The following is a 27,911-nucleotide window of genomic DNA, read 5'->3' on the forward strand; positions in this document are numbered from 1 at the left end:
AGGGTAATGTTTCGCAATTGGGAGATTCTGCCTTCACATGAGGGATGAAGAGTCATCAGAAACACAATAACAGACTATTCACACTGTCCTTCAAGGCTTCATCTATTTATTGAGCTTTTATTTGTACAGTTCTGACATCTTTTCTTGCCCAAAGCGTTAACAAGTACACATTTTACAGTAAGCACATCTCTTTGATGCTGGAGATTTAGACAGAGGAAGAGAAAAACAAGATGAGATGGGGCTTCTAGCTACAGTATGACAGACAAGTACTGTTCTCAACAGGACCAGACAAATAGGACAATATCAATCTTTCAAGTGAATCAGTCTTCATCACGATAATAGCCATCTCAGTCTTGCTTGTGTCACATACAGTATGACCACTGGAACATCCAATGATACAGCCTTGGCTTTTGGGCCTCCACTTTGATGAAAGCCAACATTAGAAGCGCATGATTCCCAGGAAAATCTGTCGGCCTCCTTAGGGATTTGGTCCTCAAAGGCAGCAGTTAGCACAAATGAATGGCATGCGTGCTCTGTATGCTGTGTGAGATTGATCGAAGGACTAACAGTAGACATTAACCAGGGATCATTCTCTGGTCTTCCAATAACGTTTCAAGGTTGTGGCAAAGATTTTAAGAGATCATGGCATTATTGGGCAGTGCATTCTTCATATTCACCTATTTCTATCTGATGAGATGATACATATATGGATTGATGAGCACCTCTTTCACCTTCACTGTATTTCTTCTGAGGTGCAAAACAAAGCTAATACAATGACAGTGCAAATGGAAATACAATCTTGACATAAAACATAATCCAAGTCTGTCTAATCATGATACAGTATACAGAAAAATGTAACCTCCCAATAGCGCAGTGCTTTTGTGTCTGTTCAATCTAAACCCGTTCTTTTGATTGAAGATATGAAGAAAAAAAAAGCCCTAAGAGATGCAAGTAATAAATTATTCGTATGAAAACATCATTGTAGATTATAGAAACGACATCAATACTGGCCAAAGGAGAACATTGGAAAATTATGAGAATGCGAGTGGTGGCCACCACAGTAATAGGTGGAACACTTGAGTCAATTGGCATTTTAAGAAAAATTATTATTTCGAAGACATGGGAGCAACCTTAAAATTAAAATAAAAAAAGCTTTTTACTTCTTAATCTTTCACCACAGGTCTTAGTTATACACACAATCATTAGTTTCATAATCAATGTCGTCTTCATTACTAAAATGGACCAGCTCACGCTCTATGGAACGTGAAGGTTTATGAGGTCAGGCTGTAAAGGTCAAAAGATATTCAATGGTCAATGTGAAGGAAACACACACGGCCATGAGGACGCACCCTTCCCTTCTATACCAGCTATTTGATCCATATACTATACATGAACGAGTCTCTGGCATGCAAACTTCAACGTTAAGAGGATAACTCAAGCTTTCACAAACCAACGTGCTGGCGAATGGGTTCTCTCAATATTTGCTATTCGTGGTTTATGTTGGACATTTTTATCTTTCACACTTGGTGTTCAAACATTAACACTGAAAAGGGGAAATTGTTCTAATAACATTGTAGACAGCGAGTCTAACACCAAGGCATTTATACTCTATGCTTCTTGACATGAAGCTTCTCTCAGAAGATATTCATAGTATAAAATTTCCTGCCAAGGCAATCTTTTAAGCAGTACATCGCAGATCTTTGATGATAAAACATTAAATTGAGTAGGTCTACAGAGCTTTGCATAATCTTAAAAGGGGGAAGTGTTGAAGTTTGCTTGCTCCTGAAGTCTCCAACACAGCATTGTTGTAAGGAAACATACAAAACTAAAAAGCATACAGTACGAGGAACCAAGTCAATAAAAATCAGAACATGCAGGTACAAAACAACAATAAACTAGGCTTGTGGCACCCTTTCACTATTTCAGTCTTCAGTTTTTATTTTATTTGTCTCCCATCCCCTACGGAGTGTGGAGTCCTGGGACTCCAGGACACGATAACGCCGAGTCTCTTCTTCACCATGATAAGGACGGGCACTGATGGCTTCCTTGTTTTGAAGGAATTTGGTCACTTACCTTCACAAGGTGATCTCCTCCACTACATACATCCCCTTCAGAAGTACACATGGAGACCATAAAACACATTGTGTATATTATGACATTATTGATGGGAGACACAAAGGCTGCGTTTAAACAGGCTGCCCAATTCTGATCTTTTTTTTTCACTAAAATTGGTCTTTCGACCAATCAGATCAGCTCTGAAAAAGATCTGATGTGATTGTTCAAAAGACTAATTAAATGGAGAAAAGAAATAAGGACTGGGCTGCCCGTAAAACACAGCCTTAGAGACATTGAGGCAGACAGATTGGCTTCTTCTGGAGACCGTAAGCCTGGGAAACCGCATTATAATGCATGTTTATCTTGAAAACAAGATTTATTTTGACAATCAAATAGTCTGTCAGATCTGGTTCAGACTTCACTGCTCAATGGCAGTCAATGAAAGTAGGCGGAGGTGGAAAGACAGATCAACTGTACAGGTAAGGTGAGGACAGTCCAGCTGCTTGAATCTGTGGTGGTTGGTTGGTTGGTTGGTTGGTTGATGTCGGTGTCAAACTAAACTTGAAAAAGAGGAGTGTTTTGAAGTGTGATTTGATGTCCAGTTCTGTTAAGTCTCACTGGTCCCAGGTGGGGGTTGTGGTTTCGGCTGCTGGTTCTGGTACTGGAGGGCAGTGGTCAGTCCTGTTTGGTCCAGGCAAATCAGAAGTACAGCGCAGGTTCACTGTTGAAGTCTGACAGAGAGGAGCTATCTGCTGGGGTGAGCTAAGAGATAGATAGGGAATGAAGAGCAGGGAAAGGGTGGGAAAACATTTAGATGCCTTTGTAAATCATGTGCTGGTAGGTAAATCTTATAGTGTACAAGTATCCCTGTACAAGTTAAGGTTGATGAATAAATGCGTCAGTTCATATACTTTAAAAAGAAGTCTCACCATAACTTCCTCTGACATCTGTGCGTGCTGGGAATTGGTGGCCCCCTGGTAAACAGGGTCATCAAGCTTATGTTCCTGCCAGGTGTTAAAATCCACAGTGTGCCTGGGAATGTAACTGGACAGATCTGAAGACATAGGAAACGGGGCAAAGCCCAATGTAAATCTGTAGCACAATGGGAATACATATTCTGCATGAATTCTTTCAAGAACATAAGCATGAGCTCATGTACGGGTTAGTTAAAGATGGGCAATAAGCTGTGTAATGAATAACTAATGTAGAGACATGCTGCATGGCTACTGTTAATCAATTTTATGGGAGAGCAGATAAACTTGTTCAGTTACATCACACTAAAAGATTGCTCTTGCCTGCTGAATTGACTGCTCCTGAGTGGTGCAGCGGTCTAAAGGCACTGCATCTCAGTGCTAGAGGTGTCACTACAGACCCTGGTTCGATTCTAGGCTATATCATAACCGGCCGTGATCGGGAGTCCCAATTGGCTAGTGTTGTTAAGGTTTGGCCGGGGTAGGCAGTCATTGTAAATAAGAATTTGTTCTTAACTGACTTGACAAATAAAAGGTTAAATAAAAATGAAATAACAAATAAAAGCAGAGTTCCTATGTGTTTGGATGTAAAGCTAACTCTGACCAGTAGGTGTCTCCCATGCTACATTATAACCATGAGCAGTTCAGAACCATTCAGCCACTTCCAGATTACTAATAAATTGGACAGAATTAATTTCTCTCCCTTTCCTTATCTTACCCTCCTTACCATGAGAATAGGTTTCGCTTAGTCTGTTCGATTCATTTTCCTCTAACCATTTATCCTTCTCACTCCTCCGATTCCATCCCCTCTCTCATCCTCTCATGCTATCCATTTCCTGCTTTCCTTTCCCCCTCCCCCATTCCCTCTAGTTCTCTCACCAGTGCTGTTGCTGGTGTGAGATGGGGAACTGGTGAAGCTTGGACGAGGGATGTGGATACGGCCCACCATGCTGGGCTTATCTTCCTCTTCTCCTCCCTTCACGTCCTCCTCATCCTCCTCTTCGCTGTCCCATACGCTGCTCTCGGAGGGGTACTCATAGGTGCTTTGGATGCTCGACTCATTGAACGAGATATTCAGCTGAAAGAGAGGGAACGGAGGAGAAGTGACTCAGTATTTAAACATTCAAAACATAAAAGACTGTGGTTAAATGCCAAGACTGTTGTTCTCTTTAGGATTTAGTGCTATGAATTGAATATATCAGGTAATTTCAGCACTTTTAATTAGTAAGTGCAGCAGAGGGAAAATGTCTGCTTCAGTTTAATTAAATGTACAAAGCCTGATATCATTAGGCTAACTCGATGCTTGGGATTTCCCATAGCTTTCCACAAGAAGCATTTGTTCATCAGCACTACAGTACTAGTTCAGTAATGACAGTACCCCCGGTTTATTGTGCATACTTAACTTTACCCGCCTATGATGACAGAATCATTATGACCACAAAACAATAAAGCATTTTGTTTCCTTATTACTAATCATTAAAATCAGGCTGGCCTACTTTGATTGGATGCATTTCTACACCAGCATTATATGTATACATGAACCAAACTGAACCCAAGCACAATATCTTTATTGATTGGGATTACCTTAAAAGGCACATGTCATTTATGATAATCTGTTCTTGACCTGTGAGTTCAATTTCCCAGTTTCTGTCTCTGGTACCATAGCACAGGGCAGGTAGCAGCCTTGCAGGGCTGCTGGCATTGTGATTGACGGCTGGAGAGCTCGTAAAACATATCCATTTGGCAACACTCCAGCGTTCTACAAACATGCCACCGTGGGGTGAGACTGTTGCGATATGTTGCGGAACACGACTGGCAACTTCACAACAGCAAACAATGGTCTTAAGGCTTAAAGAAGCTCTAAAGAATGTTCAACTTCAACGTCCAATAAGTTGTGACAATTAAGAGTACAATGCAGACAGTGCACACAGTGTACTGCTGTGTCTCCCAGGAGTCAGCTGATATCAGTGCTGAGGATCTGATGTACCCCTCTCCCCCATCCCCTTCAGTAGGCACTGCTCTAAATCACCCCTAATCTCCATCACATAGCCCAGCCCTTACCCTTCTCTAGCCCCTACCCCAGCTCCAGTCTGGCCTGCTAGACTTATGGATATAGGGGCCAGACAGGGAAATCTAAAATGTACACGGGCTAAGCATTGCGTCAATGCAACCACAAAATATTTAAACTTTTCTCCTCTACTGACAGAATTTACAAGATGGATTAAATTTGATTAGATTAAACTGTTCTAAAATGGCTTCCTTTTGATCAATATTATAATTTAGTCGAATCAAAATGAGAATAGGCTCTACCTCATCCCATTCAAATAACTCAATGCTTTCTCAAACTTGTCATTTGATGAAACACAATCATTTGATTCTTATTGCCTTAGAGGTCATCGCTAATTTGGGAAGTGCTTTAAAAATATTTACTTGTGGTGCATTCAGCTAATCATTAAAACACGTGCTTTGAGTGAATGGAAAGGCTAGGGCTGCAGAATATGGGCAAAACATTGCGATTTGACGTGCAATAATCGATCAAAACACTTGGGTGAACTGTTGGAGTCACAGAAATAGAATGACTTGTCTTAACAAGCGAAGTGGAATGCGGCATTGTCTTGTTGGAACAATCAGTTGACCGCATTTGACCTAACAGAACAACATGCAAACCTATAGTGACTAAAAGCGATGAGTAGTAACTGCGCTGCTTGAGTGGGTGGGGCTTGGAGAAGAAAATATACTAGAAAAATGGACACGCTGCTGAGATGAGTTTCAAAATATTGCGTGCGATATGGATATTGATGTGAATTTGATCAATTGTGCAGCGTCAGGAAAGGGCTAGCTAGCAGAGTTAAGTTGTGACACGTCCAGAAAAGCGTACCACTACCTACATCGAGTCACTATCAGTGGATACTTTGAATATTTGTACTTATTTAATACGTACCTTGTACCTACGCTTGTCATGTGTAACTGCAGAACGTTTCTTTGGGTGCTGATATCCTTAGTTCTTTATAAAAACTAGTGACTTCAAAACGTGCACTACCACTCCATACTTAATGTTATTTAACCTGTACTTTGACGGAGTCATGCTGAGAAAGTCTCTTTTACAGATACGAAAAAGCACCGTTTTACATTAAGGCAAAACAGATTCAAAATACAAAATCATAGAAAACAAAACACATTCCTCAGTAAAGGAAAAAAGGTCCTCAATGAGCCATCTGAATTGCCTTAGAGGCACCAAATCAGAGTTTGTGATTATTCCACAAGTAAGGTGAAAAAAAAAAAAACTAAAATCAGATTTATCTAACTCAGAGATCGAAGAGTTAGCCATCCCCGAGACCGGGTCTGGTAGCTCGTACGTCTGTAGATTAATAACGAAGTAAGGTATGGCAGGTTTATGCAAGACGGCTGTATAAACAAAAAGAGTACAATGCATTGATCTACGAGACTTCAAGGTAGCGCCAGCCTTCTTTCTGGTACAGAATGCCGTGGTGTATACTGAACCTATCGCCCGTAATAAAGCTACGATAAACGGTCCAATAGCTTCAATACAGTGGCAGCTGCATTAATAGACAATCTATAACCGGTATCAATGTTGACTGAAATTGTTTTCTGCTATTTGACAAAATGCATAACCTGTTCATATACAGGAATGCTTACTGTGTACCTGTACTTGTCCTGATTGTTATATAGTGGTCAGTGAGAGTTGGAATCGATATTTTTTACTACCAAAAAAAATACATTAACACAGTAACAGAGACACCTTGGCAGAGGTCGGGTAAAATAGTCATTTTTAAAGGTAAGCGTTAAAGAATGGACATTTAAAAAAATATTGACTGATAGAGTCACTATGTAGTTGGCAGTACACTCTTCTGGATGTGTCAGTGTATGACTAAGAAGAGAAAGATTTGTCAAATGTATTGTTAGGAATACTGTAGATATATACCTAGAAAATAAGGCTGGGAATTGCCAGGGCCCTCACGATACTTCGGTGCAGACATGATATGTTTTGCTATTCTCACAATGCTATATGTACTGCGATTCGAAACACGGGTTTTATAGGGCTGGGCGACAAGGCCGAAATATATCACAATATTTTTCACATTGATGATGGCACAGGATTATGTTTTTGAATGATAATAAAAATAAATTTTAAAAAAGGGGCACTATTTGTTCCCGTAGCCCAGTGAGGCAGGGGCCCCTGAGCTTTAGGAAGGCCCCAACCAAAACTGTATTGAAAACGATAACATGGGTATTTCAAAATACCCCAGCATTAAAGTATACCGCCCAAGCCAAAAACACTTTAATTCTGTGATCCTATCATACAGTTGCTGTGTGTTTGGCCTCAAATGGCCATGGCTGATCCAAAATGACAGCCGTGGCCTATCAGTGACAACGACCAAATGAGGTGCACAAATACTATTATTTCGGGGCACATAAATCCATTCCTTTGGAGTCTAAAACCATATCACTGGATCTCTAGCCCCAAAAACACCATCAGCTCTGTCTAAAACCCTCCATCTCACCCAAGGTTCCTGCTCAACTTAATCTCACCAAAGCATTTTGGTGAGATTAATGCCCTGCTTTAGGAGTCTCCATGCCAGAGGAGTGCATCAATAAAATCAGACTAGCCGCTGGGTTAGCTTCCTCTCTGTGTAGATCTGGGCTGAGACTTCAGGGCTGAGACTTCAAGGCTGCCCCCCCCCCCTCTCTCGCTCTTCCCACCCGTGGCTATGAAGGCCTGTATTATTGAAGCAGAAGCGATTGCCGCCCTCCTCTCTGGGCACTGAGACAGGCCAACAGAGGGCCGATTCAGGCCCCAGACTCTTCCCATTCACCAATGCACACTTCAGCAGGACGGAGACCACAGAACCGGATTGTTTGAGCACTCTCGCTCTCCAATAATGGGACAATGACCAAGAAATGACTCAGCGGAAGAGAAATGGCCAATTTGAGTATGTTTGTTGGTTGTTCGTGATTTTGTCCCTCAAGAGAGTAGTGAGAGTGTATAATTGTGGCGTGTTGAATATCATGTTTCTTTGTTTGCAAATCTTTGTGCGGGAGAGAACGAGAACAAGCGAGAAGGAGTAACAAAGCAAGAGAGGGAGAGAAAAAGCAACAGAGGGAGAGCGTGGGTTGTCTGTATGAATGTGCCTTGGCAAATAGGCGAGATGGGAATCGAGACAGAATTGAAGTTTTACAGGCCACCCAAACATGCGCTGTCCTAGTTTGGTTGAGGGTAGAGAGAGACATGTTGCCCACTGACAGACGCACAGCAACACACACAAGCGAGGGTAGAGTCTGGTCGAGTTCCTCCAGTCTGGCAGCAGATTGGAGGGGAGCGCTGCTGTGGAAGTTGGGAAGGAGCTACAGCAGCAGTAAGTACAGGGTTTGTGTGGGTGTGTGTTGTGATAGGAGAGGGAGGGAGGGATTGCCTTGTTAATGCCTCTCATTGAGGTGTGGGACAGACTGACCAGATGCTTGATTAAAGCTAATCTCCTGCCAGGCAGTTGCAATTAGAATCCTACTACACCCGAGGACCCAGGCAGCCACGCACATACGTTGTCACATAAGGAAAGAGGAGATTGCGCATGGATTGGAGTTACTCCACTAAATCACCCACCTAAAAATGTTCATTTCAATTCCAATTTTGAACAAGCCTCAAAAAGGAAAACCATCTCTACTAAACGGAATATAAAATAATTTGTTTCTGAACTCAAACAAGCATTAGAAAATCTTAGGGCTGGTAGAATTACTGTAGAAATCATGTAAATGACCATTTCTGATGAAGACAGTGATGAAAATAAAGTAACCAACATAACATGTTCAAATGGTTATTTATTTATTGTTTTAAATTGTGGAACGAACAGCTGACTGAAGACTGGACGGTGGGCATTTGTGAGGAAAACAGTCCTAATGTTGGAAACACGCAGCTTTATGTTGTCACCCAGAATCCAGTGTCTTTTCCAAGCTATAGCGCACAATATTTTACATAAAGTATGTTTTTTAAAGGACCAAAAGAGTTTAGGCTGCTTTGCGTTTTCCTTTTTTCTAAGAAAAACCAGGTATCGTAGGATTGCGATACTGGTATCGTGACAACCCTACTCAAGAGTGTGAGTCACTCCTCCACAGTTTTCCCTTTGTAGCTGTGTGTCTCGGTCGGCCGGACCATTTTTGTGTGCGTACACCTGTTGGGCAGAGAATAAAGGTGTCTCTCTCCAGGCTATCAGAGGGATTACAGTGTTATGAATCTGAAGTGAGTCAGACAGAGAGAGGGAGGGACGATATTACAAAGTGTTTGTTTGCTGCAGTGTGAGTTGTCTCTTAGATACAGTCGAAGAAAGAGTGAGTGTACGTACGGGTGAGATGCCAAATGAATGACAAAAGTGAGCTAATGTGCCCAGCCCCAATTAAGAGGAATGAAATGCAGAAATATGAGTCTCAAGATGAATCATCCACTACTTAATTACAATGTCAAAGCTAAGGTGAATATAAGACTAGAGTAAGAATGTGTACACAGTGCCTTCAGAAAGTATTCACACTCCTCGACTTTCCACATTTTGTTGTTTCAGCCTAGATTTAAAATTCATTAAATTGAGATTTGTGCCACTGGCCTACACACAATACCCCATAATGTCAAAGTGGAATTATGTTTTTAGCAATGTTTTCAAAATAAAACCTGAAATGTCTTGGGTCAATAAGTATTCAACCCCTTTTATGGCAAGCTAATGTTGGAAACACGGGGTAGAGTTCAAGGGGTAAAGATGTGCTTAACAACTCGCATGGACTCCCTAATAGTGAGTAACATGATTTTCGAATGACTACCTCGTCTCTGTACCCCACACATACATAATTATCTGTAAGGTCCCTCAGTTGAGCAGTGCATTTCAAACAGATTCAACCACAAAGAACAGGGAGGTTTTCCAATGTCTCACAAAGGGCACCTATTTGTAGATGGGTAAAAAAAAAAAACATACATTGAATATCCCTTTGAGCATGGTGAAGATATTAACTATATTTTGGATGCTGTATCAATACACCCAGTCACAACAAAGATACAAGCATCCTTCCTAACTCAGTTGATGTTGAGGAAGGAAACCACTCCGGGATTTCGCCATGAGGCCAATGATGACTTCAAAACAGAGTTTAATGGCTGTGATATGAGAAAACTGAGGATGGATGAACAACATTGCTGTTAGTCCACAATACGAACTTAATTGACAGACTTAAGGAAGGAAAATAATAAAACTTTCAAAAAAATGGCTCCTGTTTGCAACAAGGCACTAAAGTAAAACTGCAAAAAATGTGCAAAGAAATGTACTTTTTGTCTTGTATAAAAAACATTATGTTTGGGGGAAATCCAGCACAACACATCACTGAGTACCAGTTTCATATTATCAAGCATGGTGGGGCTGCATCATGTTATGGGTATGCTTGTCATCAGCAAGGACTGGTGAGTTTTAGGATAAAAATAAAAGTAAGCACATGCAAAATCCTAAAGGAAAAACTGGTTCAGTCTGCTTTCCAACAGACAAATTCACATTTCAGCAGGACAATAACCTAAAACATAAGGCCAAATATTCTAAAACACCTACTCATTCAAGGGTTTTTCTTTATTTTTACTATTTTCTACACTGTAGAATAATAGTGAAAACATCAAAACATATGGAATCATGTAGTTACCAACAAAAAAAAGTGTTAAATCAAAATATATTTGAGATTTTTCAAATAGCCCCCCTTTGCCTTGATGACAGCTTTGCAACACTCTTGGCATTCTCTCAAACAGCTTCATGAGGTCACCTGGAATGCATTTAAATTAACAGGTGTACCTTCTTAAGTCAATTTGTGGAATTTCTTTCCTTTTGTGTTGTAAAAGACCAAGTCCATATTATGGCAAGAACCGCTCAAATAAGGAAAGAGAAACAGTCCATCATTACTAAGACATGAAGGTCACTCAATCCGGAAAATGTCAAGAACTTTGAAAATTTCTTCAAGTGCAGTCACAAAAACCATCAAGCACTATGATGAAACTGTCTCTCATGAGGACCGCCACAGGAAACGAATACCCAGAGTTACCTCTGCTGCAGAGGATAAGTTCATTAGAGTTACCAGCCTCAGAAATTGCAGCCCAAATAAATGCTTCACAGAGTTCAAGTAACAGACACATCTCAGCATCAACTGTTCAGAGGAGACTGTGTGAAATCAGGCTTTCATGGTCAAATTGCTGGGGGAAAAAAATATCACTAGTAAAGGACATTAATAATAAGAGTGTTGCTTGGATCAAAAAATACGAGCAACGCACATTAGACCGGTGGAAATCTGTCCTTTTGTCTGAGGAGTCCAAATTGGAGATTTTTGGTTCCAACCGCCGTGTCTTTGTGAGACGTGGTGTGGGTGAACGGATGACCTCCACGTGTAATTCCCATCATAAAGCATGGAGGAAGAGGTGTTATAGCGTCACCAGAAAATCATCCCCACACCATCTGTGATTTATTTCGAATTCAAGGCACACTTCACCAGCACGGCTTCCGCAGCATTCTGCATTCGATACGCCGTCCCATCTGGTTTGGGCTAATTGGGACTAACATTTGTTTTTCAACAAGACAATGACCCAACACACCTCTAGGTGGTATATGGGCTATTCTACCAAGGAGAGTGATTGAGTGTTGCATCAGATGACCTGGCCTCCACAATCACCCCCAACCTCAACCAAATTGAGATGAGTTGGATCGCAGAGTGAAAGAAACGCAGCCAACAAGAGCTCAGCATATATGGGATCTCCTTCAAGACTTTTGGAAAATAATTCCAGGTGAAGCTGAGTGTGTGCAAAGCTGTCATCAAGGCAAAGGGTGGCTATTCGAAGAAACTCAAATATAAAATGTATTTTGATTTGTTTAACACTTTTTGGTTACTAGATGATTCCATGTGTTATTTCATAGTGTTAATGTCTTCACTATTATCCTACCATGTAGAAAATTGTAAAAAGAAAGAACACCTGCTCATTCAAGGGTTTAAAACTTTTCACATGTAGTGTACACTGGAATCTGTTACCACGAAGACAGTGAATGTTACTCAGTGGACAAGGTATAGTTGGAAAAAAAGACAATTAAATCCATTTTCATCCCACTTCGTATTTTTTTGGGTCTTCAAGGGGTGTGAACACTTTCTGCAACAATTTCCATGATTTTACAGAGTTAAAATCTATATAAATAATCGTTCAATTGAAATAAAGTCATTAGGCCCTAATCTATAGATTTCACACAAGCGGGAATACAGATTAGAGGTTGACCGATTATGATTTTTCAACGCCGATACCGATACTTGGAGGCCCAAAAAGCAGACACCGATTAAGTGGACGATTTTTTTATTTTATCATTTGTAATAATGACAATTACAACAATACTGAATGAAAACTCATTTTAACTTAATATAATACATCAATAAAATCAATTTAGCCTCAAATAAATAATGAAACATGTTCCATTTGGTTTAAATAATGCAAAAAAAAGTGTTGGAGAAGAAAGTAGAAGTGCAATATGTGCTATGTAAGAAAGCTAACGTTTCAGTTCCTTGCTCAGAACATATGAAAGCTGGTGGTTCCTTTAAACATGAGTCTTCAATATTCCCAGTTAAGAAGTTTTAAGTTGTAGTTATTGGAATTATAGGACTATTTCCCTCTATACCATTTGGATTTCTTTAACCTTTGACTATTAGATGTTCTTATAGGCACTTTAGTATTGCCAGTGTAACAGTAAAGCTTCAGTCCCACTCCTCGCTCCTCCCTGGGCTCGAACCAGGAACACAGTCACTCTCGAAGCAGCGTTACCCATGCAGAGCAAGGGAAACAACCACAGGCTCAGACCGAGTGACGTTTGAAACGCTATTAGCGTGCGCTAACTAGCCAGCCATTTCACTTCGGTTACACCAGCCTCATCTCGGGAGTTGATAGGCTTAAAGTCATAAACAGCGCAACGCTTGACACACAACAAAGAGCTGCTGGCAAAACGCACGAAAGTAATGTTTACGCGCCTGCTTCTGCCTACCACCGCTCAGTCAGATACTTGTATACTCAGTCAGATATGCAACGCACAACATGCTAGATAATATCTAGTAATATCAACCATGTGTAGTTAACTAGTGATTATGATTGTTTTTTATAAGATAAGTTTAATGCTAACTAGCAACTTACCTTGGCTTACTGCATTCGCGTAACAGGCAGTCTCCTTGTGGAGTGCAATGAGAGAGATGCAGGTCGTTATTGCGTTGGACTAGTAAACTGTAAGGTTGCAAGATTGGATCCCCCGAGCTGACACGGTGAAAATCTGTCGTTTTGCCCCTTAACGAGGCAGTTAACCCACCGTTCCTAGGCCATCATTGAAAATAAGAATGTGTTCTTAACTGACTTGCCTAGTTAAAAGATTAAATAAAGGTGTAAAAAAAATATATACATATAAATTAAATAAAAAAAATTGGCAAAATTGGTGTCCAAATATACAGCTTTCCGATTGTTATGAAAACTTGAAATCGGCCCTATTTAAAATTGGTTGACCTCTAAAACAGATACCTTAAAAATAAGGTGTGGATCAGAAAACAAGTCCATAAAAGTGAGACCACCATTTGCTTCATGCAGAGCAACACATTTCCTTCGCATAGAGAGTTGATCAGGCTGTTGATTGTGGCGTGTGGAATGTTGACCCACTCCTCTTCATTGGCTGTGCGAAGTTGCAGGATATTGGCGGGAACTGGAACATGCCATCATACACGTCAATCCAGAGCATCCCAAATAAGCTCAATGGGTGACACGTCTGGTGAATATGCAGACCATGGAAGAAGTGGGACATTTTCAGCTTCCAGGAATTGTGCACAGATCCTTGTGACATTGGGCCGTGCATTATCATACTGAACCATTAGGTGATGGCGGCGGATGAATGGTTCCTGGTTGGACATACTGCCCAATTCTCTAAAACAAATCTCTTATGGTAGAAAAATTGACATTAAATTATCAGGCAACAGCTCTGGTGAACATTCCTGCAGTCACAGCATGCCAATTGCACTGTTCCCTCAAATTGAGACATCTATGGCATTGTGTTGTGAGACAAAACGTGCACGTTTTAGAGTGGCCTTTTATTGTCCACAGCACAATGTGCACCTGTGTAATGATCATGCTGTTTAATCAGCTCATATATGCCACAACTGTCAAGTGGATGGATTATCTTGGCAAAGTGATGTAAACAAATTTGTGCGCAAAATTTGAACATACAAGTGGACACCCCTTCAAATTAGTGGATTTGGCTATTTCAGCCACACCAGTTGCTGACATTGCTCCCGAGTGGCGCAGCAGTCTAAGGTACTGCATCTGGAGATGTCACAACAGACCCTGGTTCGATTCCAGGCTGTATCACAACCGGCTGAGATTGGGAGTCCCATTGGGCGGTGCACAATTGGCCCAGCGTTGTCCGGGTTAGGCAGTCATTGTTAATAATAATTTATTTTTAACTGACTTACCTAGTTAGATAAAAGGTCAAATAAAATAAAAAAATGTTTAGCACAATGCAATCTCCGTAGACAAACAATGGCCCGTACTGAAGAGCTCAGTGACTTTCAACTTCAACCGTCATAGGATGCCACCTTTCCGACAAGTCAGTTAATCAAATTTTTGCCCTGCTTGAGCTGCCCCGGTGAACTATAAGTGCTGTTATTGTGAAGTGGAAACGTCTAGGAGCAACAATGGCCCAGCCGCACAGTGGCAGGACACACAAGCTTAGAGAACAGGACCGCCGAGTGCTGAAGCGCGTACAAATTGTATGTCCTCAGTTGCAACACTCAATAGAGCTCCAAACTGCCTCTGGAAGCAACATCAGCACAAGACCTGTTTGTCAGGAGCTTCGCGAAATGGGTTTCCATGGCCGAGCAGCCTCACACAAGCCTAATATCACCATGCACAATGCCAAGCGACGGTTGGAGTGGTGTAAAGCTCACCGCCATTTGACTCTGGAGAAGTGGAAACGCGTTCTCTGGAGTGAAGAATCGCACTTCACCATCTGGCAGTCTGATGGACTAATCTGGGTTTGGCGGATGCCAGGAGAACGCTACCTTCCCGAATGCTTATTGCCAAGTGTAAAGTTTGGGGGAGGAAGAATAATGATCTGGGGCTGTTTTTCATGGTTCGGGCTAGGCCCATTAGTTCCAGTGAAGGAAAATCTTAACACTACAGCATACAATGACATTCTAGACGATTCTGTGCCTCCAACTTTGTTGCAACAGTTTGGGGAAGGAACTTTCCTGTTTCAGCATGACAATGCCCCCGTGCACAAAACGAGGTCCATACAGAAATGGCTTGTCAAGATTGGTGTAGAAGAACTTGACTGGCTTGTACAGAGCCCTGACCTCAACTCCATCGAACACCTATAGGTTGAATTGGAACACCGACTGAAAGCCAGGCCTCGTCGCCCAACATCAGTGCCTGACCTCACTAATGGTTGTGGTTGAATGGAAGCAAGTCCCTGCAGCAACGTTCTAACATCTTTCTTGTGGAAAGCCTTCCCAGAAGAGTGGAGGCTGTTATAGCAGCAAAGGGGAGACCAACTCCATATTAATGCCCATGATTCTGGAATGAGATGTTCGACGAGCAGGTGTCCACATATTTTTGGTCATGTAAGTGTAATATTTTTGTGCGTATGGAACATTTCTGTGATCTTTTATTTCAGCTCATGAAACATGGGACCAACACTTTACTTGTTCCGTATAAAATAGTCTTTGCGTAAGTATTTAGCCCCTAAGTCTAGGCAAGCTTAAATTAGTTAAGGAGTAAAATGTATAATAGGGGTAGACATGATTTTAGAATGACTAACCCCTTCCTGTTACCCATACATACATCTACAAGTTCCCTCAGACAACTATTGAATGAAACTGCTCTTAGACAACCTAAGAAGACTCACAGCTGTAATCGATGACAAAAAGGTGTTTCTAACATGTATTAACTCAGGGAGTTGAACGCTTATGCAACGACTATATTTTTGTTATTACAGAGTATTTTTGTGTAGATTGTTGACACCCACTTTGTAACACAGTAAAATGTGAAGAAATCCAAGGGGTCTGAATACTTTTGCAAGGCACTGTATGTGAGGGAGTGAGAGAAATGGGAGAGCGGAAGTGGAGTACAAGCAGGCTGTACAGGGCTGAGCGAGGGAACGAAAGAGAGGAACGGGCATGCTACTAGAGACAGACAGACCGTATTATATATGCTCATTGAAAAAAGGGAGAAACAGGGCAGTGTGAGAGAGAATTAACAGAATGTGATCATACACTTAACACAGAAACACTTAGTACAAGAATAACCCACAGCACACAATGGCACCACAGACATGGGTGAGAAAGACTAATTACATGTGGTTGACGCTGTAGCCGTCAGTGGGTTAGAGGGGAATTTGAATATTATTTGTTTGTATATAAATAGACATTAGAACTGAACACCCACAGTGTGACATATACAGTCCGGCACGATTATCTACAAAAACACAATGAGGGCTCTATTTTTGGCTGGCAGTAAGCCAGCGCAATTGTCACACGCGCTCGCTTGCTATTTCGACCTGTTAAAGCCAGAGCTCTTCTGTTTTAAAACCCTAGCGCCAGGACGGGTAATTTACCTTTCTTATATGACCTCACTTGCACAGATGTGACAATATCTGAGGTGTGTCCTTAAAAACATGCCAAAGTGCCAATTTTAGACAGCGCTGGTGGGGATATTTAAAAACCAATCAAATGCTGGTCTTAGCAGTAACGCGGTTGGTTATGACCAGTGGTGACCCATCATTCAAGGAAGGTGGGGCACAGCCGTGATTGGTTCCTTGTTCTGTCACTCATGGGGACACTAAGTCACTGCAAAGTCTACAGGGAAGCTAAAGAATTCAAGCCCCTTTGGTGCTGCCATAGAGTTACATTGGAAGTGCCCATCCAAGAAAGCTCAAGCTCATTGGCCACAGATAAAATTACGTTAAATCTACAGTAGCTTTGATTGGACTGATCTTAGTTGGCAAGCTTGCAGTCATCATCACGAATCAAGTCGACAATCTACTGGCAAATCCTTTTCAATCCTTGACATATGAAGAGAAATTATGGATAAAACATATCGGTGCTCATCGGCCATTGGGCATAAACATTACACAGCAAGTTGAAAATTGAAAATTCAAACAATGAGTGGTTTGGAAGGAATCAGTGGTTAACTGCAAGCATTGCAAAGCAATCACTAACCTGCTATTTAGTGGAGTGGGTGTGTGTGGTCCAAGTCTGGGTTTATGATTCTCTTTTCCAAGCTTAAAAAGATAAAACATTCACATTCCATGGGCCAGAAAAGGCTGAATACATTGGCCATGCTGTCAATCCAGCATGACTTCTACCGCGTTCAAAAACTGGAAACTCGGAACTGGGAAATCTCAGACTTCAGTGAGTTCAAGAAAACGGGCAACTCAGGCCTCTTTCTAGAGCTCCGACCTGAAGATCACTGACGTCATGTTTCAATCTTGCCCTCCCCCAAGAGTTCCAGGTTGTCTTGACAGCACCATAAATCCAGAGATGACCAAATTTGATGACAAAATCTGCCCACGAAGGACCGCCGCGCCACCTTCCTGTTCAAGTGAGCACAGCACAACAAGGTGAGTCCAAAAATATATTGTATGTTGCTGCATAAATGTAATATGCAAGGGAGATATGTATACTGTAGCTAAGAAAGTAGAACTAAGTGTATGTTGTGTAATATGCTGTTATTAGCCCATGTGCCTCACTAATAATTTGGAATATTTTCCCCTCATAACTTAGCCTACTGTTCTGACTTGGTGGTGCACATGTAGCCTATAACCTGTTTTAGAGAAATGTGATCATCTAATATTGTAAGACCTTTCATTGTCTGCTTACATGCTCCCTTTTTTATCCTACGGTTCTGACTTGGTGTAGAGGGAGAACACTAAGAATGGCCCATGTCCTGAATTCTGTCGCTGTACATTTCAAAATAGTTACAATGACTACATCCATCTTAGCTCACTCATTAATTTCTTCATCTAAATTACTGATTGCCTCTTCGCTGCTCGTCGTCCCCTTATGCCTTAGTTGGTACATCTCAATTGTCATTAGAAACCACATTTGTTTTAGCAAGTCAGCCATATCAACTATCTTTTTTTTAAGTCAGTAAATGAGGCTGAATGAACTGTTTCGATGCCAGACAAGGCTCCGCTGATAGCCAGGTGTAGCAGTAAGGATTCACTCCATTGTGCTGAAAAGAAAGCTCTGCTGTTGGGACAGCTTTTTGTAATCCCGACAACTTTTTGTGGGCACCATTTGTCCCTGTTATAGTGCAATTAATGTATTGTTTAGATGTGTGGCTTTGCTGGCATGTATCTAAAACAGTTGTTTTTTTGCCCGACCAAGATTTACATGCTAAAATCCCCACTGGCTATGACCGATTTTTACAGCGGAAGCGCAACCTATCCAGCCATGATGCTCGTTACTGTAGCCAATGGTATTTAATAAACTGTATCAATCAACAATGGACTAGGAAGAGAATATTCCGTGCCCCCAGTCGAATTGGAGTGGATGACAATGCGAAGACCATCAATAACCTACAGAACTTGAGACAACGGCATGCAGAATTAAGCCATGAAACCCACTGATTGGCCAGTGAGTGGCCAAGCCCTCGTCACACCTATCACTTATTTATCAAAACCCAGCCCCTTCGCACCACCACCAGCCTTTGCGCTCATAATTCCTGCAGTGAAAATAGCCCACATTTTTCTGACACACCCCTTGGTCCTATAGCCCTACAGCCAGAGCTAAGACATACCATTATGTTAGGCTTGTTAAATACAGCCCTCAGAGGTGGTGATATTAATAGGTGCCGTTCCATCTACCCACCTGACATGATCTCGCCATATTTTTTTAATACACCTCTGAAACCACCTCTGCAGAATTCTGTCCATCCTGTTCTCAAACACTTTCTCTTCCCTTTTCCCCTCTTAAAATCTCTGACACACACACACACAGGGGTCAGGCCTGAATTAAAACATGACAATGGCACTTTTCTGACAAATCCAATTACAGTGACTAGCGGGGCTTTAAAAGTGACATGGGGCTGTATTAGTCTGTGTGTGTCTGTGTGTGAGTGTCTGTGCTAGAAGTGGGACAATAAACGTAAAATTATCGACACCGACCATACATCGCAGCCATTTTGCTGATATCTTTCATTACAATAAGAAGCCTATAATATAGAATGTGAAGGTTATGCATGTGAAGGTTATGCATGTGATATGTGTGTGTGTGTGTGTGTGTGTGTGTCTGTGTGTGGCATGTCCCCATTTCAATCGTCCCGTTTCTCACTCTGCCCGCTCAGGCTCACAGAAGAACCCTGCAGCCAGATAACACTTACTGGAAATGTCACGCTTGTCACAGGCGCACCAGAATTAAGCTGTAGCCCCAGTATCAATGGCGTAATTACACCTCTCCATGTGTCCGGAGGGAAACACTGTTCTACGCTGCAGTAGCTGCACATTAAACACAGACCTACTGGAGAAGCACAGGCAGGCATGCTTGAGACAGTGAGACAGTCACTTTGACTGTTCAAAAAGATGCTGAGGAGAGTGACTTAAACGATTCATCTAAACTGCACTGCGCCTCTTGGGTATGAGAAACACACAAAAAAGGCACACACACACAGTCAAGGAGGGAGCATGGAGAGAACAAACAGGTAGGAGTGCAGGAGAAAACGAAGACGTAGAGTTAAGGTAAGAAGGAGAGAAGGGTGTGGTTACAGAAAGTGTGATGAGGGACGAGGAGTGACTCGATGTAGTAAATAATTAAAATACAATGGACTTTCACACTTCGAGCCCAAGAACACGATAAGAATGTAGGAGTGAGGGACCTCCCATGTGTCATAGCGGTCTAAGGCACTGCATCACAGTGCTAGAGGCATCACTACAGATCCAGGTTCGAGGCCCATGAGTGGCAGTTTAATCATAGCACTTCATTGTTTTTGCGACTGCACTTTAAGAAAAGTTCTTGACATTTTCCGTATTGACTGACCTTCATGTCTTAAAGTAATAACTTATTTTCTTTTTTGAGCTGTTCTTGACATAATATGGACTTGGTCTTCTACAAAAATAGGGCTATCGTCTGTATACCACCCCTACCTTGTCACAACACAACTGATTGGCCCAAACGCATTAATCAGTAGTCTAAGGCACTGCATAACAGTTGCTTGCTGTGCCACTAAAGATCCTGGTTCAAGTCCAGGCTCTGCCGCAGACGGCCGCGACTGGGAGACCCATGGAGCGGCGCACAATTGGCCCAGCGTCGTCCGGGTTAGGGGAAGGTTTGGCCGGCAGGGATGCCCTGAGGCGGGCCGTGCGCATGCACGCTGACACGATCGCACGGTGTTTCCTCCGACACATTGGTGTGGCTGGCTTCCGGGTTAAGCGAGCATTGTGTCAAGAAGCAGTGCGGCTTGGTTGGGTCGTGTTTCAGAGGACGCATGGCTCTAGACTGTCGCCTCTCCCGAGTCCGTACAGGAGTTGCAGTGATGAGACAAGACTAACTACCAATTGGCTACTACAAAAATAAAACATAAAATACTGTCTCGCATGAGGACCGCCACAGGAAAGGAAGACCCAGAGTTCCTTCTGCTGCAGAGTTCAAGTAACAGATACATCAACAGTTCAGAGGAGTCTGTGTGAATCAGAAACCACTACTAAAGGACACCAAAAAGAAGAGATTAGCTTGGGCCAAGAAACACGAGCAATGGACATTAGACCAGTGGAAATCTGTCCTTTTGTCTGATGAGTCTAAATTTGAGATTTTTTGTTCCAAATGCTGAGTCTTTGTGAGACACCGCAAAGCATGGAGATGGAGGTGGTGGTGTGGGGGTGCTTTGCTGGTGACACTGATTTATTTAGAATTCAAGGCACACCTAACCAGCATAGCTACCACAGCATTGTGCAACGATACGCCATCCCATCTGGTTTGCGCTTAGTGGGATTATCATTTGTTTTTCAACAGGACAATGACCCAAACCTCCAGGCTGTGTAAGGGCTATCTGACCAAGGAGGAGAGTGATAGAGTGCTGCATCAGATGACATGGCCTCCACAATCACCTGACCTCAACCCAATTGAGATGGTTTGGGATGCGTTGGAACGCAGAGTGAAGGAAAAGCATGTGGGAACTCCTTCAAGACTGTTGAAAAAGCATTCCAGGTGAAGCTGGTTGAGAGAATGCCAAGAAAGTGCCAAGCTGTCATCAAGGCAAAGGATGGCTATTTGAAGAATAAAAAATATATTTTGATTGTTTAATACTTATCTGGTTAATACATGATTCCATGTGTTATTCCGTAGAAAATAGTAAAAATAAAGAAAACCCTTGAATGAGTAGGTGTCCAAACTTTTGACTGGTACTGTATGTATGTATGTATGTATGTATGTATGTATGTATGTATGTATGTATGTATGTATGTATGTGGACCAAAAAAAGCCGATACCAATTAAATCGGCCGATTTTATTTTATATTTGTAATAATGACAATTACAACAATACTGAATGAACAATTATTTTAACTTAATATAATACATCAATAAAATCAATTTAGCTTCAAGTAAAATAATGAAACAGGTTCAATTTGGTTTAAATAATGCAAACAATCCAATCTCCAACAAAGTGTTGGAGAAGAAAGTAGAAGTGCAATATGTGCTATGTAAGAAAGCTAACGTTTCAGTACCTTGCTCAGAACATATGAAAGCTGGTGGTTCCTTTAAACATGAGTCTTCAATATTCCCAGGTAAGAAGTTTTAAGTTGTAGTTATTGGAATTATAGGACTATTTCCCTCTATACCATTTGTATTTCTTTAACCTTTGACTATTAGATGTTCTTATAGGCACTTTAGTATTGCCAGTGTAACAGTATAGCTTCCGTCCCCCTCCTCGCTCCTCCCTGGGCTCGAACCAGCAACACAACGACAACAGCCACCATCAAAGCAGCGTTACCCATGCAGAGCAAGGGGAACAACTACTAGAAGGCTCAGAGCGAGTGACGTTTGAAACGCTATTAGCGTGGGCTAACTAGCTAGCCATTTCCCTTCGGTTACACCAGCCTCATCTCGGGAGTTGAAGTCATAAAAAAAGGCTTAAAGTCATAAACAGCGCACTGCTTGACGCACAACGAAGAGCTGCTGGCAAAACGCACGAAAGTGCTGTTTGAATGAATGTTTACACGCCTGCTTCTGCCTACCACCGCTCATTCAGATACTTAGATACTTGTATGCTCAGTCAGATTACATGCAACGCAGGACACGCTAGATAATATCTAGTAATATCATCAACCATGTGTAGTTTTTTTTTAACCTTTATTTAACTAGGCAAGTCAGTTAAGAACAAATTCTTATTTTCAATGACAGCCTAGGAACAGTGGGTTAACTGCCTGTTCAGGGGCAGAACGACAGATTTGTACCTTGTCAGCTCGGGGGTTTGAACTTGCAACCTTCCAGTTACTAGTCCAACGCTCTAACCACTAGGCTACCCTGCCACTAGGCTGCCCAGTGAACTAGTGATTATGATTGATTGTTTTTTATAAGATAAGTTTAATGCTAGCTAGCAACTTACCTTGGTTTACTGCATTCGTGTAACAGGCAGTCTCCTTGTGGAGTGCAACGAGAGAGAGGCAGGTCGTTATTGCGTTGGACTAGTAAACTGTAAGGTTGCAAGATTGGTTCCCCCGAGCTGACAAGGTGAAAATCTGTCGTTCTGCCCCTTAACGAGGCAGTTAACCCACCGTTCCTAGGCCGTCATTGTGTTCTTAACTGACTTGCCTAGTTAAATAAAGGTATAAAATAAAATATATATACATATATTTTTTTTTTAAATCAGCGCCCAAAAATACTGATTTCCGATTGTTATGAAAACTTTTTTTTTATTTTTTATTTTTTTTTATTTTATTTTTTTAAATCGGCCCCAATTAATCGGTCGACCTCTCGTATGCACACACACGCACTACATTTTCTTAATTTAGCTGACGCTCTTATTCAGAGCAACTTAAAAAGAAGCAATTAGGGTTGCGTTGCTTAAGTGCATATCAGATGTTTCACCTAGTCAGCTCGAGGATTCAAGCCAGCGACCTTTCGGTTACTGGCCCAACGCTCTCAACCACTAGGCTACCTGCTGCCGACAGCATGGGTCTAAACTATAGTAGCCTATACTACTCATCAGCAATCCCATATCCGGATAACAGGCCCTAAACTCAACAGTAATGAACAGTAAACAAACCGGGCTGACAGACAGCTGCAACCTGGAAGACAAACAGACGTTATGAGTGTACCATCAGACAGCCAACACAGCTGACAGTCACAGGCCCCTCCACTCACTTCCTGATGCCGAGTGACATGGCCTTCTGCTGAGACAACAATATGATAATTCCTCTAGAAATGGGGAAGCGAGCTAGAGGGTTTTAAGTGGGACTGCTATTTTATGTTTACTGATCGATAAATATGGAATTCAGTGCAAAAGAGACAGGGATCAAAGCATTTTAGAAGGTCATACGTTTTCAGCGATACGTTTCTGGAAAAGGTTTAGGCCTTATTATGAGAGGCATGTACATTTGAAAATAGACGAATCCTTTAGGCTACGACCAGAACATCTCGTTAGTACAGCCAGGAGCTTACCTCTATGGGTATTTAGGTTAAATTGGGTATTATCAGCTTGTCACAGGCTATTTTCCATTTGAACCAAGGTTATTCACAAGTTGAATACAGTATTTGTAGTCTGGAATGACTGGCATTACTACCACACAACAACAGTACTTGACAGAACTGCAGTCACCAAACCTCTAAATCATCAACTTGAAGACATAATTACCTAATGTGTTGTATCAATTACACAGCTGAGCAGGGCAAGGCCCAGGCCTTCCACTGAGCAAACACATGGAAATGGCAACATGGATATGCAGAAAGAACATAAACGGCAAGAATGGTCTCTGCCTGTTACGACAAACACATGGGCTGTCTCCGGTTTCCCATACTAGCTGGTCACCAACCTCACAAACAACCAGCCACTCCTCCCCTTTCCATTGTCATGTCTTCCTGCCAGCTCCATCTCTATTCAATGACAGGGAAGTACCACGTAGTAGACCTTACGAGAAAATACAACAAAAGACGTTCTAAAAAGGTACTGAACACTAGTCTATAACCATGTTATTAGGGCGAGACACTTTGTAACACAATCCATTATAATTCCTAGAGAATCTAGGCCAATTGAATTATAAACTCAATCTAGGCAGGCACCATACATTAAGGGCTTCCTAGATTTCTCCTTATGCAAATCAAACTGGTGCAGTGTAAAAGCTCCACTTGACCTTCACAAACAACGATCACTCCTTGAAGAGAAGATCAAACAAACAAAACAGGAAAGGAGCAGAGGACAAGATTGATTATCCAACACAAAGAATACATGGTCACAGTTGGACTAGGTACACGTAAGGGCCTTATTTGAGTGAGTCAAAGATCTGAGAGCGCAGCAGAGATTTAACACCAACATTCTGCGGAATCAACCCAACAAAATAGCAGAAGTACAACCTTTAGAACTGAACCAGCAACCACGGCCAATAAATGAGGGAGTGGAAGTTATTTTGAGAAACATAAGAGCCTAGTAGGAGGCGATACACTCTGTTCAAGTTCTTCTCTCGTCATAATGATGAATTTGAAAAAATATATCCGGCAAGCTCAGTACCTCTATTTGAATGGGAAAAAGAGCATACATTTTTTTTTTTATGCTGAAAAGGAAACCAAACTCAGCCAGGCTGGTTTCACATAGCCAAGGAATTCCACACAAATAACATAGGCCTACACTTGATGCTTTTGTAATTGCTTCCGGCCCTGCCCTAGCTTCAAAACCAGAGAAACCTTGGTCATGTGAAATGATGACCGGGAGGAGAAGCATCCATGCTCAAACAACAAAGGCGAGGGAATTCGGTGAACCCAAACTTAGTACGCCTAATGAATTCAAAAGGGTTTAGAGGACAAAAACACTGAATGCTTCCGTGGGGCCTGGCCTCATTACTGCCTGTGTTCTCTATCTGGCCAGGGACAAACACAACGACACACGCTCGACCTGGTTGGGTGTGACCGGAGCTGAGGTTGAAAGGAGTGAGGGCAGGAGACTGGTAATACCTAGAGACCAAAGGATTAGGATACGACAGAGACAGTGCGGCACTGCCAAGTACGTAGGATAGATCTCAGGTAAATGCCAATAAACACTGATCTCCATCTTGGGGGGGGACATTCAATTCATAAATTGAAATGTATAAGAGGGGTATGAAAGGAAATAGTATTGATTCACAAAAACATCTCCATGCTGCAAACCATGTTGAAAGCTGGTGCTATGAACAGCGGCTTCTGCCTTGTTCAATCGTACTACTAAAGACGCAATAGATCCTGTAGCGTTAGGAGAATGTCATGTTGAATATCACACATTTCAGCAACAGGGACCCATTTTAGCTACACACACTAAACAATCTACAAAGCATGCCGTAATGAGATGGGCAGAAAAACAGCCCTAAATTATATGCTTAGCCTAGTCCATTGATTTGCATACACACATATTGTGTTGAATTATACTAAATGACAAATATTGAATGGAGAAATTAATTAATGAGTGTTACATTATCGGTGTAAAAAGAGCTCTGCTGATGTTCACTTGATGTATAATAGAAGTACTCAGTTGGGCATCATCTCACCTTTTTGCCAGTGGAGCCTGTCTTGGTCAGGCAGGAGCGTCCCAGGGACTGGTACCCACCGATGACCTCGATATCCTCCACGGCAGGGTAGCGCTTCTTCAGCAGGGAGCCCAACTGGGAGTAAGGGGCCTGTGGTGGCGTGGAGGGCGTCTGGGCCCCTCCGGAGGGCTCCTGGGGCTCTGGAGAGCCAGGCTGAGGCTCTGACTTACGTTTAGGCACCACAGTGAAGGTATTCCCCTTCCGCCTCTGCACCACTGGAGTGGGGCTGGGGGCAACGGGCTGCGAGGGGTCCACGTCTATGTCATCTATGTTGGTGACAGGTAGCTGGTCAGCAGGGGCTTCCTCTGGAGGTGGTGACTGGACAGAGGGGACTGGTAAGGGTGCTGGAGGGGAGGGGGTCGCAGTGATGGTGGGTGGGTCTGGTTTGGTTAGCCCGGCTGCCCTCACCTCATCCCGTTCTTCCGCTTTACTCTTGGAGATTGCTGGGTTGGGTGGAGGGGTGACAGGGGTTGGCACTCCTAGAGTGGGCATCTCTGCCACTCTCTGGGAGGGAGGAGACTTAATCGGGCTGGAGGGGGCCGTGCTGCCCGGGGAGGCGGCGGCTCTGTGGCGTTTGGGGAAGACTGTGAAGGAGTTGCGGGACTGGAGACGCAGGTTGGCAAGGGCACGGGCCTGGATGTCCCCGGCAGGCAGCAGGGAGAGGTCAGGGCGGGGTGAGGGGCAGATCTCGAATCCAGGCGAGGGGGGAGACATCGGGGGCGTGGTGGGACTGGCAGGGGACTCGACACGGCTGGTATCCGGAGAGAATGGCACCTTGGGTTTGGAGGGCACCTCTGTGCTCTCCCAGTCTCTCTCTCGGAAAGGCTTGGTCTGGGACCCCTCTGCCTCCTCTATGGGGTTGACCACCACACTGCGGCCCCCACTCACCTCAAAATGCTGGCGGTAGGAAGACACTGACTGAGCGGGTCCAGCAGAGCAAGTGGTGCTGTCAGGCTCACAGAGAGGGGGCTGTGGCTTTGGTTTGGAAGACTGGGAGCTGAGGAAGACTGAGGATGACAACTGTGCGTTACCTAGGGTGCGGACTGGTGAGCTAGGCTGAGCTTGTGACTTGTATTTTGGCACCAGATCTGGCTGTGGCTTGGGTCGTTGTCTTGGCCTGCTTGAACTGGTTTCCAAGTCCAGGAGGTTCTCTGTGCTGCGAGACCTAGGTTGCAATTTTCCATAGTTGCTGTCGAATTTCTGCAGCATGCGGCTCACCCTGCCATGACCCTCTCCTGTCTCGAATGGGGCCTCGTGACCAGGACGACCCAACGTGCTCAAATTCTCCTCGCTCCGGCTTAGTGCGGTGTCATAAATGACCACCTCCTTTGCCCGTATCTCGGTAACCCCACTGCCTCTCCGGTCCAAGAGGTCGTTGAGGGAACTGTAACTGCTCCCATTCTGCTGCAGATAAGACTCGCTTTTTATTCCACTCGCCTCCGGAAAGTAATCCGGATCGGATTCTATGATAATGATATTCTCAGCTCGTATAGTCCGAATTCCAGGAACACTGCCATACAATTCCAGTATGTGCTGAACTGGACGAGTGGCGTTCTCCCTGTCCTGTTGTTTCTTTCGCTCCTTCTCCAGTTTGATGAAGGGGTTCTCCTGCAATGGGCCTAGACTGTCCTGCAGAACCAGGCTTTCCTGTCCCTCGCCATCGCTTACCGTTTTCTCCGAGTCATAAGGGTCGGTGGCAGTCCAGGGGTCTTTGTTTGTTTTCACCGGCGAGAGCTCTGGGGACGTGGGGACGCTGCCACGCTTGCCTGCAAAATGCTGGCTCGCTGGAGTGATGGTGTAGTTCCGAACTGAATTAGCACTGGTTCCATTGTCTGTTTTTGAGGCGCTGCTGTTTCCCGTTACTTCGCCATTAACCCGCGATAAGATCGCGCTTGGGCAAGGCTCAGTTGCACCTGCTCCAGACACGCCGCCCTTTGCTTTCCTCCGCTCGAGAATCTCTCGTTTCCAGGCCGGCATCCTCGGGCTCTCCTGCCCAGCCTCCTGGCGGAGCACACGGACTTCTCCTCCAACAGACATTTTGGGGAGAAATTGAATATCTCCGGGGTTTGGGAGATGGTGTTCCCGGACTGGG

The 27,911-nt window shown here is 43.1% G+C and overlaps 1 protein-coding gene across 1 annotated transcript; it reads right to left on the reverse strand.

The window, feature by feature from the left end:
- Positions 1 to 89: 89 nt before the first annotated feature.
- LOC115101149 (taperin-like) lies at positions 90 to 27,892 on the reverse strand. The gene is made up of 4 exons (XM_029620400.2): positions 25,781 to 27,892; positions 3,906 to 4,104; positions 2,985 to 3,109; positions 90 to 2,817 (listed from the first exon to the last, which is right to left on the reverse strand). The coding sequence occupies exons 1-4, from the start codon at positions 27,854 to 27,856 to the stop codon at positions 2,755 to 2,757; spliced, it is 2,463 nt and encodes an 820-aa protein (XP_029476260.2). The 5' UTR covers positions 27,857 to 27,892; the 3' UTR covers positions 90 to 2,754.
- Between the last annotated feature and the right edge of the window lie 19 nt (positions 27,893 to 27,911).

This window comes from Oncorhynchus nerka, linkage group LG19, assembly GCF_034236695.1.
Source record: "Oncorhynchus nerka isolate Pitt River linkage group LG19, Oner_Uvic_2.0, whole genome shotgun sequence".
Lineage (NCBI taxonomy): Eukaryota > Metazoa > Chordata > Actinopteri > Salmoniformes > Salmonidae > Oncorhynchus > Oncorhynchus nerka.

What these genes read in the sequence shown, in the direction of transcription:
- LOC115101149 (XM_029620400.2), bottom strand. Translation starts at nt 27,856, where the DNA reads ATGTCTGTTGGAGGAGAAGTCCGTGTGCTCCGCCAGGAGGCTGGGCAG. An exon ending in CAGGCTCCACTGGCAAAAAG is followed by an intron (nt 4,105 to 25,780) that starts GTGAGATGATGC and finishes CCTCTCTTTCAG; the next exon opens with CTGAATATCTCGTTCAATGA. An exon ending in AGATGTCAGAGGAAGTTATG is followed by an intron (nt 2,818 to 2,984) that starts GTGAGACTTCTT and finishes TCTATCTCTTAG; the next exon opens with CTCACCCCAGCAGATAGCTC.